At 38.8% G+C, this 19,446-nt stretch overlaps 1 protein-coding gene across 1 annotated transcript; it reads left to right on the top strand.

Moving 5' to 3' along the window:
- Window positions 1-242: 242 nt before the first annotated feature.
- IL1RL1 (interleukin 1 receptor like 1) lies at window positions 243-17,127 on the top strand (the record flags this gene model as incomplete). Its single annotated transcript, XM_084200989.1, has 11 exons — window positions 243-292; window positions 1,113-1,188; window positions 3,384-3,585; window positions 3,852-4,020; window positions 4,101-4,263; window positions 6,343-6,411; window positions 8,257-8,389; window positions 8,492-8,649; window positions 12,683-12,826; window positions 14,774-14,932; window positions 16,781-17,127. Exons 1-11 carry the CDS (start codon window positions 290-292, stop codon window positions 17,125-17,127), a joined length of 1,623 nt encoding a protein of 540 aa, XP_084057115.1. The 5' UTR covers window positions 243-289.
- Window positions 17,128-19,446: the final 2,319 nt, after the last annotated feature.

Genomic DNA, 19,446 nt, shown 5'->3' with positions numbered 1-19,446 from the left:
TTGATAAGTCTTGTCAATGTTTATTTAGTCTGGAAGTTTTTGGCACTGAAATAAAAATTCCTTGCAGTAAGCGTGACGACAGTACTTAACATTTCTTGCCTGTTTTTTACTACTCCCCTTATGCTGACTATCTGCAAGATAATTATATTTTCTTTCTGACTTGATTTCTCTTGAAAATAACTAACTTGTCTACTGTCTGTAGGACCCAGTGACTGCTGCTCACTCATACATGACAGTAGAACCCACTGCTCTGTGATCTTCAGTGAAGAACTGCATTCAAGGCTTTTTCATGGTAAGTTGAATGCTTCTAATTACCTAGTATAGCTGGTTTGCATGCCTCCTGTCTCCTGAGATATTCCTGGATTAGGTCAGCTTAATGCCCATGATCAAATGGTCAGTTTTTTTAAATAAAGGGGTTTGTTGGAGAGTTCTTGAGCAACACCACGAATTACAGCTGGTGTGTATCAGTTAGACAGATGAAAACATAAGTGAGATACAGGATCTGCCCAGCTGCTGCTAGCTAAGTACAGTATTATTCCTTTACCTACCTTTCCAGTCCATGTCTTCAGTTCCCCTTCAGCTCAGCATTGTTTATGACGCTCACCTGGTTTTGACCTTACTGCTCAACTCTTACCTAGAGAAGCTGTGACTGAAGATAATTCCCATTTCATAAAAAAAGTATTTTGCACCTAAGCAATGGATTGGATAAAACCTTAATTCAAAACCAGGGTTTACATTTTCAAACCCAGGATCTGTCCTTTTCTAAGCTGGGGTACAGTTTCTCTGCGCTTGTGAAGAGAATGCGATGTACATTTATCTTCCTTTTTAAAAAAGCAAGTAAGTTAAAAGAGGCTTCTGCCTGAGGAGCACCATGACAAAGTAATTCCCTGACTCCCACTAAACTAAGTCATAACTGTAGTTTCAATGGTGATAGAACAAATAACATCACCTCAGAGCTGCAAAACTGCTGCACACACTGTACAGAGCAGCTCACATGATGCAGTTTATCGCTGCATGATATAATTTTCTGTTCAATTTTCTGATCTGCATCGATACAGCATTACTGATACAGTCAGAGTATATTCTAAGATATCAATGTTTTTTCTTCTTAGTTTAGAAATATGATGGGGCTGATAGATTTGATCCTCCTATCTACCTTCCTCTCGGTTTCCATGACATCTGAAACATGTAAGTCGCATTTTAAAGATACTTTCTGATAGGGTTTGTTCTGTACAAATGAGTAGGCTGTTTCCAAATTGGTGGTTTTATTTTTAAGCCTAAAATTAGTGAGTTCACCTCAAGCCAGAAATCACAACTTAAAATCTAATTCTTAATGTACATTAAAATTCACCAAACACTGTCCATTTCTATGACAGCAAGTCTAGGTTCAACTTCTCCCACTTGGCAAGCAGAAAGAAAAGGGTCTTCTTGAAAGAATTTGAGAGTAGCTGGTGCTCCAGGTCCCAGCTGGGCACAAACTCCAGGAGCATGCTTTTATTGCACTGAGCAGTGGGTATGCATATGCACCCTGCTGAATCAGGCTGTAAATGGATGCTGTCCTCCACAGAGATGCTCTTAAATGTCCTGAATTTGGGGGTGTTAATTGAAAAATGCAGTGTAACAATCATGTTTCCCTGCACAGGGGGAATGTCCACAGCAGTAAACTATTTCTGATGGGCCAGCTCGGCTGACCAGGGACACAGTGTTGCACAGCACTCATGTACTTTTGTTCCCGAGCTGAGATGCTCATTTGTCTGAAAAATTCTGTAAGATGTGATCTCTAAATATTTCTCCATATTGTCAATTTTACAATAGGAATGCTAAGATTCAAGCAAATTAGATTTATTAAGACGCCAGATTCTCCTGAAGATTTTGCCAAAATGATTTTCATTCATGTCATTGAATTCAGATGAGTCCTTTCTTTTTCAATGTCTTCCCTCTCCACACTACTTTTCCTCAAAGAAATCTGTATTTCCAATGTGTTCCACCTTTGGCAGGGCAATGTTGCCTTTTCTGACCCCAGTGATGTGACTCAGTGTCTTTGCAAGGCTTGTGGGTGGGAAAACTGTTAAAATTATGGGGTTGGGGTTACACATACTCGTAGCTGGCTAATTTAGGAGCCCCAAATTAGTAAGTGAGATGACAATATCAGTGGAGACAGACCACTTTGGGAAAAAACAGAGCAGAAATGTCCATCGTGTAGAGACTCACCTCCTGATTTGTGCACCTACATATCTAAAGCCACCACTGCAAAGTGTTGTTTTTGATTGATACTGTCTGTTTTGGTTAGCTGTTTGGTTATCTACTCTCATTTTCATGCTCCCTTATCTACTGCAGCTCCTCTGCCAATCTCAATCTTTGTTCTGTCACCATCCTTGCTCATACTCCCCTCTTTTGTTTCTTAGAATGCAATTTAACTTTCAGATTTATGTTTGTTTTCAGTGGCCAGTACACTATTGAGGCCAGTACCTGAGCACTTAAGTATTTATCAGAATTATTTGATTCTAGTTTCTCTGGATCAATTTGAGTATTCAAAAGTAGAAGTATACTCAGCTAAAAATAAAAAAACCCAAACCTTAAAAAATTATTGTCTTACTCCCAGATTTTCTTATGTGTGATCACATGGGGTTTATTTTTGTAAGCTTCTTGTTTGTCTCAGTTATTTCTGTATATTTTCACCTTCCCACTTTCTCATCAGATTCTTCCTTTCAGGCTATCACATTTCTTTCTTTTTTTTCATACCCCATTTGCATGAACTTCAGAGAGGTACTGGGTTTTTTTATTTTGTTTTTTTTTTAATGTTATTTTATTTTTCCTAAGGATCTAATCGACAGATGTCCTTCTTCTATGATTTTTTTCTTCCAGGAAAAAAGTCAGCTTCATTTCTCTGTATTAAAAATTCAGGAAAAAAGCAATCATCTATTGAATAAATAAATATTCATTTTACTGGAGTAAGGAAAGATAACTACACTAAAGCCAGTATTTTTCTTTGTTTTAATTCATTTTTTGCATAAAACCAGTATTTAAGGCAAAGATTTACATAACAAGCTCATTGTAAGAAATCACTATTTTTTCAATTAAGTCCTCTTGTTTTTTATTGTGTGTCTACTTAGAACCTAGGGATCTGTTTGTTTGCTTATTGGTTTTTTTGTGCCCCCCACATTAGTTACTGTTTTTGGAAACAAATGGCACCCTAACTCAAGGTAAACAAAATTTTTATTGAAAAACACAGTAGTGAAAATAAGCTTGCTGTGTACCATCTCCAAAAGCTCGAGGAGGGTAGAGGGACATGACTGGCCCACTGATCCAGGAATGCCAAGTTCACTGTCTCAGCGGGCAAAGGTTTAATTTATCTGAGATTTTAATCTTTTGTTTGTTTGCAGTTGATGCTATGGAAGGTGAGGCTTTAGTCATAAAATGTCCCGAGCGGAATTCAGCTGTGAAAATCACCTGGTATCGCATGGATACTCACAAAAGAATTCCTGCGGAAGAGGAGGGATCACGAATGTTTTCCATAGAACAATTTCTTTGGTTTCTGCCAACTTCTAGAGAGGATTCTGGAAACTACACTTGTGTAAAACATTTGTAAGTGCCACGTGGAAAGTGGATGGTGTAAGACTGGCAAGAATATATATTTTGATAATATATTCTAATTAAATTTTTGGACATGATGATTTTTTTAATAAGTTTTCACCCTGCAACTGCTATTTTTATGGCAGATCAATAAAACAAAGCTGCTACTGAAATACAATAATCGCCCACATGTTTATAGAATGACACACATTTGTTATAACATTGTTATATTCCATGTAAAACTGCAATCACTGAAAGACCTTATTCTATTTTTAAAGTTCAAGTAATCGCACAAGGTCATACAACGTGAGTGTGCAAGTGCATTCATACAAGCCAGGAGAATGTTTCCCAAGTCAGATTCGTTATCCAAATGACACTAGAAGAGGAAGAGTTGTTTGTCCTACCATTGATAACTATAAGAATGCTACTATTGTCCAGTGGTACAAGGTAAATAAAACCCTGATAGTGCCAATGTAGGTCAGAATACTGAAAAGCTCTTTGCAACCAAACCCATTTTTCTTTTCCAGGATTGCAAACCTCTTCAGGGACAGAGATACTTCAAGAAAGAGAAATATATTTATATTGAGAATCCAAGAAGGGAGGATGATGGTTATTATACTTGTCGATTTATTTATACCCATAAAGGAAATGTGTTTAATGTATCAGCCACAAGAATTTTCATAAGTGGGGGTAAGACAGTAATTTTGTAGCTTGTTAAGATTAAAAGACTAATGTCAACTTGGAGCGAAGGCAACTCCTTTTGTACATGAAAAAGAGAAAGCATTTTGGTTGGTTTGTTTCATCATCTTATTTAAGATTACATCAGCTTTATTAGATGAATTTTGTGGATGGTCATCCACATAGAGCAAGATGGGGTCAAGTCAGACCTGGTCTCATTCAGTTTTTTGCTTAAAAGATTCTAATGACTCTGGTTAGATGCTGTGGTTGATAGACTTCTCTAGCAGCACATTTCTGAAATGAAAATCTCAGTGGAATGCCACAATTCTCTGCTTCCTATTTATTGAGATCAGCAGAATCTGTGGCTAGTGAGGATTGTCTGGTGATCACTAGATCAGCCATGTCTTGATGGCCTCCACCTTAATGCCTCTTGGTTCATCTCAACCACCTAACATTTATTTGATAGTAGGACTGAAAAAACTTTTAAATTTGTCTTGAGTGGGACAAAATGAACATGATATATCTAGAAATAGAAAATTGATGGATCTCAGTGATTACTAGGTCTTTGTGATTTTGAACATAGCCAATATGACTGAGATGTGTGGACTTTGGGTTGCCTCTAGGATGCAGTCTCCTAAGGGAAGCTTTGTATTTGGATGGTGTTCAGGAAATGGCACTCAGAAATTTATAGTTTCAGATTGCATCAACTTGCAAAACTTCAAAATGCATCTTCAGTTCTGTAATCAGATCAGTAGAAAAATAGTCAGGAAAACCTCTTCTTGCAGGGTGGTAGAGGGTTTGAGTTTGGCTCACGTGGTTGTTTGTTGCTGTTTAGTTTCTTAGTTTGTTTTTTTTAAAAAAAATAATGTTCATTTGCAGACTGAGCATCAGGCCTTTTTGCTCTGTGGAGGCACACAGCTTGTGGACAGAATGCAGACCAGGAGCTGGGAAATGTTGTGCTTTTCCTCCTCTTCTACCTGTTGCTCTACATGATCACAATCATGCTTTCCATGACATTTCTCTGCCTAGCAATTTTTGTTTGAATGTACTTCCATCAAAACTTCTCTAACTGTTCTGGAATACTGTTCTTATTGGGTTACAACAAAAATTTCGGGGTTTTACTTGGCCCAAAGACATTCAAATTTATAAAAGCCCTTTGTTACGTCCAGACAGATCTTGAAGTTCATCTAACTTTCTTTGAAATCATTGCAGAAAGAAGAGATCACAGCATGTGAAATCTGGGCTGGGTCTGGTGTGTCTGCTCCAAGTTTTTCTAAACTCAAAGCACTTAATGACAACTTCTTTGAGTTTATATCAGACCTTAAAATACGTATGCTGATGAGTGGAACTGTTCTGTTTTGTAAATATCAGAGAGTTATGAAGTACATTCCTGTTGCCTTGCAGATCCATGCTGATCCAGAGGAGTTTCTGCCTAAGAATGCTGGCAGCTAAGAACTTGCCATAGTCAGACAGCTGGGAAGTTACTGGCATTCTCCTGCCTTCTATTTTTTCATATCCAGTCAGTCTGGGAAGCAGGGACTGAAATGTGTTCCTACAGAATTTTTGGGGAAATACGTGTTTCACAGAGGTGCCTTGAGATGGAAAAGCTTAATGAGGAAGGGGTTAGAAAGCAGTATGTTTGGAGTTCAGATACTGCATAAAAGTATGTATTAGCTATTTCATATAATGGGTATGAGTAATTTCTCAAATGTCTCTTAATAAAACTCCAAAACAGTTGAGAAACCCCAAAACAGCTGAGAAAACACAGAAGCCTATAACAGCATTTGCTTTTTTTCCCCCTTCAGCAGCTAAAACAATCAAAACCTAAATTTTTCCTTTACTTTCTATGTAAAACATAAATAAATAGATGGGGAGAAAATATTGAAAATAATAACATATGCATACTCCCTGGAGATATTAGGTTATAGGAATAAAACCAGATGATCCCAACAGGTATGTGAAACACTGTTAGTTTGCAATTCTGTTTTGTGATCATAAAATGTTAATTGTACAGATTACAAATCTTATCTTACAAAATGCATTTTCACAACTTGTTAATGCATACTTTCTTTTCCTCTTTAATTTCTAAAGTGAAATACTCACCTCTACCACCTCAAATCATATTTCCAAAGAATAAAGATGTAATAGAAGCAGAGCTTGGTGAGTAAAAATTTTAATTTGTTTTAAAATTAACATTTTGTAATGGTCTAGAAAACGTGTGTATCGTCAAGAAGATGTAATGATGGGGCTTCTCATCACGGTTTTGCACCATACTATTTACCATATTTCATTCCCTCCAGGTGCAGGGGTGTGAAGTTAGATATAACTGATGGGTTATTTAGGCATTAAGTGAAGTTTAAGATTTAATTAACTTGTTCTTCTCTCACTGGGATAGACTAGGATTATTCACAGAGTGAATCATTACTTCTCAGCTGAAAGGTGACAGCTTCCATCCACTTCAAAGAGGGCTGTGGCTAAATCCCTCAAAACTGCTTGGGGGTATCCCTAAGAGGGAAGGATGGACTATTCCTGAGGCTAGAGCTGCTCCTTGCTACTTTCAGTGCCCATTGGAGACAGTGCCTGTGTCTGCTGAGGAGTGAAGGAGAGCAAGGAGCTGGTTGCTGCTCTGGGGCTGAGGAGCACTGCCTGTCTCATACCCAATGGGCTAGCAGTGATCAGCCCAGCCTGCTGGGAAGAGCTGGGAGGGCTGAGGGACAGGACCCAGCAGTGGATTTAGAGCAGCTGGACAGCCCATGGTGTGTGGCTTGCTCCTGACTCCCTGCAGGTCAGGGCCATTGATGTTCTCAGGGATTCACATTCACCCTGGGTAACCTGCACCATCAGGACAAGGTGTTCCTGGTAGGAGTGAGAGTTGTCTGGGATTTGTCTGCAGTCAGTCAGAAAGGTGGAGCTCTCCAGCAAGAGACTAAACCCACCTGAAATCGAAATAGGTAATCCAGGATGCCTGTCTGCCAGGGTGAGGGGGTGAGGCTGGGCCAGTGGGAGGAAGGATTGTACCTCCCACTCCTCTGCTTCTGCCCTGCAGCACGACTGCTCAGGCAGCAGATACTGCAGGGGTCCACAGCCCTCTCTGTGCCATGTGCTGGGGCTCAGAGACTTGTCAGCTGGCTCACATTCCCATTATTTTATTCCTCTTTCCCCCAGTTGTTTTGTTGCTCAGAAATTAGATGGTCTCTGCTCAAGGACAAGCTTTCTCTAGTAAGATGGTCAGTGCCCAGGGCTCTGTGGGCTCTGCCTGTCACTCTGATAGTGCTTACGCAGAGAAAATTCACTTTGCATTTGAAACCCAATTGCTGTTCGGGTTCTATTCTCTCCTGTTTGCAAAAATGAAGGGATTTCCCCATGCTCCCAGACACCAATTCATGATCTAACCACAAGATTTAATATTCTTATCTAAGACCTGCTTAGATGCAGATTTACATGAAAACAATTTGACATGTTTAAATTATATTTTCTTTTGGTGCAATGGTGACCCTTACTTTGGAATAAATATTTCCTAACGGGGAATATTTAATAAGTAATTTCCTGTTTTAGTTTTGCTTGGACTGGCTTACTTTACTTTTGTTCAGCTTGAATAAAATCCAAGATAAGGCTGCACACAAGTCTTAGGCAAAATAATATATACTGAAATTTAATTAGATTATTTCTTTGTAAATTTGTGTGTCAACCACCATATCCATTCTAAGTTCCTCACTAGCTGATTATATGTCTCAAGTGAAGGGTGCATTGCCTTCATCATAATAAATATAAATAATTCCTTTTGTAATCCTTGGTGTGTTATTAGATCATTTGCTGGAAAATTCCTGTTATTTCTTTTTGTCTCTTCTATGTATCATTTTGTCAGCAGTAGTTCAGAAAAAATATGTCAAAATTGTTATGACAAAACTCACAAGTTGTATAAAGATTTGTAGGAAAAGATGTTATGAGGAAAATATATTTTTCCTTGTTTTTCATCAAGTGTTTACATCTCTGTATCTTGATTAGGTGCTGCTTTGTCTCTGAAATGTCAGGCCCGCCTGGGGATTAAGAAACAGCCACTGGCTGCTGTCAGATGGGATGTGGATAACACCCCAGTGGAAAGCCTTGTTTTTTCAAGATTTCATGAAGAAACTCATTTGTAAGTGCATATAACACAGAATAATCTTTCTTCTGCACAAACTGTGCCTAGCCATTGAAACCAATGCTACCATCTCTCTCTTTCTCTTTCTCTTTCTATTAGTTTTGTTGGACATGAGCAAGTATACTATGAAGAGACCACTTTAAATATTACTGAAGTAAAAAAGGAGGATCTGCAGTCAAATTTCACATGCATAGCATTGAACACAATGTACAACACAAGAGTGACAGTGACATTACAACTCAAAGTGCAATCTAAGGGTAGGATTTTTTTAAATTTTGATTCTTTACAATTTGCATTTAGTTTGAAATATGCTGGTGAGTTTATTTTATTATTTGTTTCAGATAGCAAAAAAAGTTTCAATTGATAAGAAACAAAATCAGCCTGCTTCTTTTCTACATGTTCCAGCCAGTTGCAAAATTCTTGTGGCTGAGTTCTTGTCCTTGGGGTTGGGGAGGGAGGGGGACATTATTCAAACAGTGTCAGCAAGAGATGAAATATGCAGAGCGTGACTGTATCAGCTCTGTGATAATATCCTGTTTCTAGGTTATTTCTCCACAGTGACAAATCAAACTATTGTCTCTAGTGTAAAAGTGTGGCAGAAAACAGGCAAACTTTAAATATAAGGGTTTCAGCTGCTGGTTTGCCAGTTTGTTTGCCTTCCTTACTATACTGCATCCACTGTATTGTCCTTTTTGGATTGCATGTTGTACAAATCACCTCTTCAAAATCACTCTTTATCTTCTCTGAGTGCCACTGAGTTCCCTCTGTGCCACACAGAGGTGTGAGCAGCACTTCAAAGGTTATCCCTTGGTTTTGTTTTAAAATCCCTGGTTCTAGTAGTACCTGAAAGAGAGGGTAAATCCAGGGCAGTAAATGATGAGGACAGAGATTACCCTTAGCTCATATGGGAATTTTCTTTTTTAATAGGGATAGCCAGATCCCAAAACACATTGCCAACACCTCTGAATCAGATTCCTATGGCAGAAAATGTTATTTTGTCTGTGAAGGCTCAAGAAGCAGCTGTGATCAATTGTTTCCTTTTTCATTCCTTCAGATATGCTGAATCACCCAGAATCATGGAATCACAGAATGGTTTGGGTTGGAAGGAACCTTAAAGATCATTTAGTTCCAAATCCCCTGCCAAGGGCAGGGACCCCTTTCACTAGACTAAGTTGTTCAAAGCCCCATCCAACCTGGCCTTGAACAATTCCAGGGATGTCATCCACAGCTTCTCTGGACAACCTCTTCCAGTGCCTCACCACCCTCACAGGAAAGAATTTTTTCCTAATATGCAATCTAAAACTACTCTCTTTTTTCGAGGACTTTGAAAGTTAATGTCAAGACCTTTAACTATTTTCTATAAGAGAGTGTGGGGAAGAGTAACATCCAGTGCACTGTGATCACAGGGTGTGCACAGACCCATGTCCTGCTGTATTCCCAGCTGCTCATGACTTTCTATGGGATCATGGCTTCAAAGCCTAGACAAGTTTCCTTGCTAGCTAGACTAGAAGAGATGTAGGTGAATTGTAACAGGAGAATAGCAGCCAGCAGGAAGATGTTGGATAGGCAAGTTTGAGTGCAGCATCACTCAGGAAGCTGGAATTACACCAACTTTGCACTGGAGTACCTGAGTGTGGGAGTGTACTTGCAATGAGAGGGAAGAAAACTGAGTAACAGTTTCTGCTCATTAGTTTTTTAATACAAGTCCCTTGTTGGCCCCATATTACAGACTAGAGGAAGGAGAACACATAGCATATCCTGTATTCATCCCATGAATTATTGAGTCTAATTTCTGCTATAGACAAATCTAATTTTGCTTTTTATTCATAGTTCTTCAGTAAATGTTCATGAAAGCATGAAAGCTCTTGGCTGTGACCCTGCTTTCACTGCTACCTTTTTTGTATGGATATCTGTGCCCTTGTCCTTGTTGCTGCTGACAAGGTGTCTGCCTCTGCTCCTCAGCACTGTTGGTGTCAGCAACGCTATGTCCAGAAGTGGCTGTGCTGTGCTTTAGTTTTCTTCACTCAGTTCTCTCACAGCTCAGCAATATTTATATTAAAGTCTCTTGTTTCTCGGAATAATAAAAATGCTATAGGATTTGCTTGTGCCTCTCATCTTGTAAATGTGTAATAAGGATGTGCACACTCCTTTTTTTTGTTTGTTTGTATATTTGTATTTAACAGGGAAAAAAATCCAAATATATGATTGCTCCTTAGTGTTTCTCATATCACAACTTGTGTCTGCTAGCTACTATCCTGTTAATACTTTTTTTTTTTCAGAGAAAAAAAAGCATTTTTTTCATTCAAAGCAGAGATAAAGTTCAGCCCAAAGCATCATCTCTGTTCTTCCTCAAGAATGTTTAATGCTAAAGCTAACCTTTTGGCTCATATTCTGTAGACTGATGTGGAGAGGAACTCTAGACCCAGATCTCTGCCTTCACTGTCAGGAAGTGCATCCACCTTAGACACCAGAGAAGATAAAAAAACCTGCTGCTCTTCTGGAGTTTGTCTGGAACTCCTTCAAAAGTTGCTTTCTGACATGTTTTCTTTGGCCTTTGCAATATTAGTCCTTGTGAGCTGATAGTTCTGTATTCCTATTGCTCTTGAATATAAATAGAACATGGCTTACTCATGAACTCAGCTGCTAAATGAGTCAAATGGAACAACAGGATCTATTCAGCCTTGTTCAGGGGCTTGTGGCACTTGCCCCCACTGTGCTGAATGTTCACTAGTGAATTAAATTACTGAATGTTCATTAGGTAATTCCAGAGAAATTAGAGGCTAAGCCAGCATTACTGGGAATTGAACTTGCTCTTCAGGAAGACACCCCTGTGGGGGTCTCCTCTGACACGTTACAAACTGCGTGGGCACACTGCTTCTTTTCCAGCCTTGCTCTAATTGGTGTAAATATAAACAGCAATTTTTTAGGTTTGTAATTGCAGAAGTTGGTGTTAGAACCTGTTTCTTCTTCAGATGTTTATAGAGACTTAATGCAATACACCAGTAATTGTAATGTTATGATGAGCACACTGTCAGCAAATATAACAGTAAAAAACAACATCACACTCTGGTGCTTGGGTCAGCCCCTCTGGTAGTGAAAGGCGTTTCCTTACTTTGTGTGTGTGTGTATTGAGCAGGAAAATGGATCAAATACTAAAATTTGAAGGGGTCAACAAGGATGAAGTTCCTTCATAGGCATCATGTGACACTGTTAAAAATATGGCCAAACTTCACTTTAGAAAGAACTGGTTGTTTTCTTACCCAGTCTCATTGGAAGGTGTTTTCTCCTGATCTAGTTCTGGTGAGGTAAGCTTCATCACAAGCCTACCATTTCTTTTTCCCTTTAAACGCCAAAGAAAGAAATGTAAAGAGTGTGAAAATCTTGTTAAATTTACCTCACAACCTACCAGAGGAAAGGGAAAATGTATTTGTAAACTCTTCATTTACATACCTTTTCAGCAGAATTTCTCAGGCACACCCTCCACTAGACCAAATATCTCAGCACCCCATCCAAGCTATTCTGGAACACTTCCAGGGATGGGGCATCCACAGTTTTTCTGGGCAATCTGTTCCAGTGTTTTACCACCCTCAATGTAAAAAATGTTTTCCATATATATAGACTTAATCTATCCTTGATAAGTCTTTATCTCTGAGTAAAGATGGGCAGATTCTAGAGCTCTTCCATGACAGAAATTGGAACCAAAGTGGGTGGCTCCTTTCTATCCCAATTTCTCTTACTCATCATTGCTATTACATGCTCCTTGACCCTCTTGAAAGGAAAAGGCTGGAGAGAACATCATCTGACTTCAGGATAGTTTGTTTTATTTCTGTGACCGGAACATGTCCTGTTTTCCTGCTTGTCTAGTGCTATCTTAGTTCTTATCTCGCAGATTTCATTACTTGCACATGCTCTTTGTATCCTGTTTGTGCAATCATGCCAGAAGCCTCCAATAGTCCTTTTGTGGATTTTCATGCGTAGGCTTAGATGCCTCACGAAATGATTGTGCTGTTACCAGTTTTTACAAGTCACAAAGTATTTAAACATCATTGTCAGCTGTGATTTTTAGCATAAGTAGGTCTGGATTCAACAAAGTGAATATTAATTATATAATGCATGGTATGCTTCTAGTTCAGGGGTCTATGTGTTGGCTATGCCAGCTGGGGGAGGAAAAAGCTTTCTCATCCCTGTTTTGAGCTCCTGAAAGCTGTAAAGAAGTAAGATTATGAGCCTAAAGCTTCAGTACAGTGGTTAACTTCTCTATGGCTAAAAATATATTCCTCTACTTTGCAGGGGTTCTTCCTAATGTCCTCCTGATCACAGGGTCTCTAATTGTGCTAGGTGCAATAGCACTCTCAGTTATCCTCTACCAGTCCTTCCGAGTGGATATTGTCCTGCTGTATCGGGAGATATTCCAGCCCTACTCAGTCAAGGACGGTAAGTAAGATTTGAGAAAGAATGTTCAAAAAAAGGAAAATGGCAAATCATAAAGTAATTGATTTGATAGTTGCTAACTCATGACACCTGAGCCTGATTCTTCTCTTTCTTACACCTTTAGTAAAGAGAAGTCATACATAGCTCTGCAAGTGCTTTACATTCCCTTGTTTCCCGGGTTTTGTAGCACTAAATTACATAGAGAGATTCAGTCCAGGTTTTGTTGTTTTTTTTAATGAAAGTATTTGCCATAAAATACTGAATGATGTTGAAAACCGGATTTACAGTGCTGTTAACTGTACTTGTTATGTGCTCTAATGCAAAGGAACAAACCTGATAACTAACGTGTTAAAAGCATATGTTAGAGCAACACAGTTTTTGTAGGCCAAAGAGAAAGATACCAGTAGTTTGGAAGACATTTCTAGAGGAATGCATCCCACCTAACTTTACTGGTTGCTTCCAGCTCAAGACTCAGACATCTACATTTAGCTGTATGAAATGAAAGTGCACACATTTCCACTCAAGTTTCCATCTTAGACATGAAACCCGTGGCTGGGTCCTGCTGTCTAACCATGAGCAGTTGGGGCTGTTGGGGCTGCCTTAGGGCTTCAGTGAGACTGAACCCCTCTGCAGGGGGCAGCTGAAGGGCAGGCAGTGCCTAATGACATGATGAAGTACATGTTTTCAAGAGACCAAATCCAGCTAAACGAACAGTTTTTAAAACTGAAGCTGACTCAGGCCACAGACGTCTGCATGGTAGATATCTACAGCTGATCTAGTTACTTCTCATTAAAGAAGAAAGAAGTATGCTTTTTAGGACGGCTTCCATGTAAGGATATTTTATGATGAAGTTAATCAGACTCTGGAAATGGACATTTCATTATTATTACAGAATCACAAAATCAATGAGGACCTCTGTGATCGTTGAGTCCAATCTATGACCAAACAGCACCGTGTCAGCTAGACCATGGCATTCTGTGCCATTTCCAGCCTTTCCTTAAACACCTCCAGGGATGGTGACTCCAACACCAGCCTGGACAGCCCATTCCAATGCCTAATCATCCTTTCTATGAACACATTCTTCCCAATGTCCAACCTAATCCTCCCCTGCTCCGGTTTAGCGCTGTGTCTTCTTGTCCTGTTGCTGCTTGCCTGGGAGAAGAGGCTGACCCTCCCACCTGGCTACAATCTCCTTTTGGGTCATTATGGAGAACAATAGGGTCAAACTTGAGCCTTCTCTTCTCCAGACTAAATAACCCCACCTCCCTCAGCTGCTTCTCATAGGATCTATTGTTAGAATGGTTTGAGCAAGAACCTCAGCAACAAAAGAAAGGATACAGCCATTTCCACCAGAAAGAAAAAACATTTGGGATTAGAATAAAAATGCTGTAATGGAAAACTTAATTTGGAGAAATTAAGCAAGGAATGAAATAAAGACTTGACTTTGTATTTGGTTCTGATTGTAAGACTGTTTCCTAAGAAATGTGGTTTTCACTCAGGAGTATGATATGTTGTGGGAATGATGAATAAAGTCTTCAAGATGGAAGAATTTAAATGGAATACCTTGTGGTGAGAGACAAAAGCCTGTTAGTAGCAAATTGTATCCCTGAAATAACAAATGCTGAGCTTCATGGCTATATCATGCTAATATGCATCAATCAGTGGAAATCTTACAGCATATACTTTGGAATATAACCTTCACAATACAAAGGCCAGGTTCTCCAAAGCTACAAACACACAGGACAAAACAATTGAGCATGAAAAACACCAAATATGCACAGCCTTTAATTTCCAAACATTCACCAGGTGATATACATTATTCAGATTGGCTGGAACTGCTTCTTAGATCTATTTCAGTGACTGATATTTTTATTTCTCTCCTACTTTTTTGCAATAGACAGCTCTAATCCATGTTAACACAATACTCCTTCCTCTTGTTTTGCCTTATAGATGGAAAGATATATGATGCGTATGTTATCTACCCCAAAAACCACACCAGTGAAGCTAATTTTGTGGAATATTTTGTTTACCAAATCATGCCAGATATTCTGGAAAATAAATGTGGATATACATTGTGTATTTATGGGAGAGATATATTTCCAGGAGAAGGTAAGTTTCAGATCTGGTAACGCACTGAATTGTCAAGCTTGAGCAAATTGTGATTCTAGTTCCTTTTAGGTGTATAGGAGGTCACTCTACATTCCTGACCTTGAAGCTCATCTCCTCAGCAGCTATCTCTTTCAGGCCAGGTGTTACAAGGGCACTCTGTGCTTTCCAGTGTGCTAGGAAAAGCAAGCTACTAGGAAGGGGCACAGACTTCTTATCATCTTGGAATGCACAGGAAACATGGCCCTGAGTGCGACTCTTTTAAAAATACCCTTGCTCTTTGGAAAATCTAACTCTGTGCAGGCATTATCTGGGCAAAGCCACAACCAAACCGTGCATGAGCTGGCTTGGCTGACTACGAGACAGGGAAGAGGAGAAACCCACAAGCTCAGCCCAACCCACAAACTCAACTGAGGAAACACCTTTGCTGTTATCACTCAGGAGATTTCAACCTTTTAGGAGGGTGTTAGAGTCACTAGAAGTTCGGCTTCTTTTCACTGGCACGTTCTATTTTCCCTTCACGCAATGCCCAGTATTAGTTCAGGAGAGAATTGGTATGCTTTATTGTCTTTCAGGATGAAATAATGTTAATTAATCTGTGCTAATTTCCATATAGACACCCTCCACACTGCTACATATGATTGCTGCCACCTAGGTGCTATCTGCTCTCCTCCAGGGCTGACTTCTCTGTTTATGTTGTGCCCTGGTTCTTCTGTAGACCAGATCTTCTCTCTCTGTCAGTGAGCAGGAATGAAGCCTAAGCTTCATTTTCTGTTTCACATTTCTGAAATCATCTGCACTAGGCCAGGTGTCATTCATCTGCCCTGAGCTGAGGCTGAAATCTTTGATGTCCTTCTCTTCTAGAAAGTTCTGAAAGGGCTTCCTGGCCTTGGGAAAAATGAAGGTAAAGAAAAGCTGCAAAAGTTGTTGAGCCAAACCATTCCCAGATCCAGCACAAGGATCTACAGTAGCTCACAAAACTGTCAATGGCAAAAACTTACACCACTTGCAGTGGTCTGGCAGCCCCCAGCAAAGGAAAAGATGGTATACATGGAGCTGGCTGATGCATCTGCAAATCAGCTGGTTTGTTAAAAAATCTTTGTGTTGAATTTCCTCAGCTGGCCTCCCACTTCCTCTCTTTTGGTCCAGCAACACAGAGACAGTAGCACTGATCAGCTCTCCCTAACATGGCAGTGGGAAATTCCAATACCTTCAGTTGTGCTGACACACAGATGCCCTGAAAGTGTGGATTTACCCCTGCAGGGTGAAGGCCAACACAATGCACAGATTAGTGTAAAAGTTAGCACACAATAACTCAGGACAATTCACTATAATTAATTCTAACCCCAGCTGGAAATAAACCTCTTAGACACAAGTCACCCAAAAGTCTCCTGATGGCTAGTTTTCACTAGTAAGTACTGCAAGATCATCTCTAAATCATTAACATGGTACAACAAAATTCCTTACATGGAGACTGTTGATCAAACACAATTTTGTTGCAGTCAGATCTATTGAATTTGACCCCAGGTCACTGGAATAGAAATTCCTAATAATACGTAAAAGCAGTGAATATATTAATGTTTCAACTAAAAAACCCATTTGAAATGAAAGCTTTTTGTTTTTGGGCTTCTTGCTTTTCTCTCACCCTGCCCCATTGCCTTTGGTTGGTTGTTTTTTTTGTCTTTTTGAGTGGTTTAGGGAGTAAAGTCTTTCTCTAATAAATAAACAAACTGTATCAGACTGAAGTGAGAGATAAATTATTTCTGGTTACAAAGCAATGAAAATGGAGTTTCCAGTCTCAAAAAATTTTCAAAGTAATATCAGTGTCATTATTTTCTTGTCCATTGCTAGATGCAGCCAGTGCAATTGAGACGAGGATGCAGAAGAGCAGAAGGTTGGTCATCCTGCTGACACACCAGCTGGTTAATGCTAGAGAAGAGGCTTATGATCAACACATTGCTTTATACAATGCCCTCATTCAAAATGACACAAAGGTGATCCTTCTGGAAATGGAGAAAATTGGGACTTATGGGAAGCTTCAGGAATCTCTCAGGTTTATTATTAAGCAGCAAGGCACCATCAAATGGAGAGAGGAGCAGACGGTGCACCCACAGTCACCCAACTCCAAGTTCTGGAAGCAGGTGAGGTACCACATGCCACTGGCACACAGGCCCTCACCCTTGGCTGGCACCAGGTGAACAGGCTTGGAGAACTGTGCTGCACCACAGGATGGACTACAAGCCACAGCTGGTTTTCCTTGCAGAAGGTACATGACTGTACAGTCTGGAAGTCTGGCTGTGTTTTTTGAACTTTTTTCAGTCCTTCAACTGAGTAACGATGGGGTAAATTGATGGAAGAGGTCTAGGAAACTGAGGGGACATTTTACAGGTATGAGAGTTCTGTAAAGAAATAGTTCTAGATTTTGTGGAGAATTGTGCATGTCACAGAAAACCAAATGTACCTTTACTCTTTCTATATATAGTGGTATATATAACAGAAAGTTACGATTGTGAATAACTGAGTGCCTTGCAGGGGTTGACTTCATCTTTCTAATGCAATTGATAAAATGTAAATGCATTCTGTATTATTTGATCACAAAGTATAATGTGTATTTTGCAATTAGGTAGTGTAATGTTATCCTTTTGTTAACTTTTATTTTCTGACACTCCTTTTTTATTCAATAGTCATATTCACGAGATGAAATTTTATTTTTCCTTAGTATGGATGCCTCACAAAAGGGTCTTTTGAGACTGATGTGAATACAGTGTTAAGGGAAAGAAATGCACTGATATATCTATATATCCATATATAAAAATATTATATATATCATTACAGGAAATAAATGCACTGATATAAACATATATATATATATATATATATATATATTACATGCATTGTTAAGGAAAATGAATGCACTGATACATATAAAGGTATTTTATATGCACTTTAGGACATTTTATATATCTATTAAAATGAATCTCACACAAAGGAGAAATTTGAAATCTTTCAGGTACAATAATCACGCTGTTTGATAATGATAATTATTATTTCCAGAGAGAAATAACATATTAAAATTCAGGATGTTCTTTTGATACACTGACAGCATTCCTTTAAGCTACTGAAAAAAAAAGACTACTTTTTTTATAACAAGAATTATACACTTTTTTCCATGCTTTGGCCTCATGTGTGGTTATACTTTCTTATATTTCTGATAGGAAATCAGATGTAGTGTAGTTATACTCATGTGTAGTTATATACTTTCTTATTTCTGATAGGAAATAACCTTAAATGCAAAGGTCAGAGCCAAATCTCCTTGTTCAGGGGAACAGGAACAAGATGTATCCTAGTACAGGTATCCCTGCAAACTTTAATCTTTTTATATTTTCAAACCCAGGATATTCTTACTGTCAGAGAAGGCTTAGGTTTCAGCTTTAGACTTGCTACAGAATAGACTTAAAAAGTGAATATTAGATGCAGAACACTCATTGCTACCAAGTCCAGGATTAAAAACAGGCAAGTTCTTTCCTTTTACTGTAAGTTTTTAATGAATAGGGATGTTCAGATTTATAGACAGCTATTTGGAGTAGAAAAATGTGCATAAAATATATGTATAGATATTTTTCATCATTCAGTTAAAAGATCTATGACACACTAGACAGTTTTTCACCAATGAGTTTTATTTTCAAGTGTTCATTCACTCACTGCTCACTTCACAACTATAAAGCATCAAATGTTGCATTTTGTAATTACCTCATTAGATTGTGTTCAGTGCTGGGTGCTGTTCCTAAAGATACCTCTGGATAAACCTTACTGTCTCTGTGGAGGCCCCATAAGATTCATGCCAGTGTGAGACCTGATTTATTCCTACAGTACCATTTCTTCCCACAGAGAGCATGCCAACACTAAGGCATGAGTAAAAGCAGGAAAGCTCCTATAAACTATGAAGATTATTACACATAAGTGACTGAGCAAGACAGAATATTCACTTCCAAGATTATCACAGGATAAGTTTTTAATACAGTTTGAGTCCTGGGCTTGTAATGAACAAGAAAGGATGATAAGCAGGTATCTTGGAAATGAAAATTTTAGGATGACTTTTGAAGCTGGAAAGAGATGAGGAGAAGGTCCAATGAGGAAGTGCACAGGATCAGTAATGAACCAAATTACTCTGGAATATACTGATGTGTCATTGACTTCTGTTAGCCAGGCAGGTAGTTGTGGTGGTGAAAAAAAAACTCACTACATGCCTCTTGTGGTGATGCTTCATTTTTTTAAGTTTCACAGTCAGCCCAGAAAAAAAAAAAAAAAAAAGAGGAAAATAATTCTTATTGTGGTTTGTCAGCAATGAACAAAATGGCCTTGACAGAAACAAAAGGTGTAAATTCAGAGAGTAGCAAAGAACATTTACAGTACCAGGGGGTGAGTATGTGACCGTAATAATGACTAAAAAATGCTGCAGTTGTCACAGTTTTTTTTGTTATTCCTTAGAGTTTAGTAAAGAAATATGAGATATGCAT

Source organism: Fringilla coelebs (genome assembly GCF_963513975.1).
Source record: "Fringilla coelebs genome assembly, chromosome: 2".
Classification (NCBI taxonomy): domain Eukaryota; kingdom Metazoa; phylum Chordata; class Aves; order Passeriformes; family Fringillidae; genus Fringilla; species Fringilla coelebs.
Note: the sequence above shows the minus strand (reverse complement) of the source record. Positions and strands in the feature narration are given on the sequence as shown.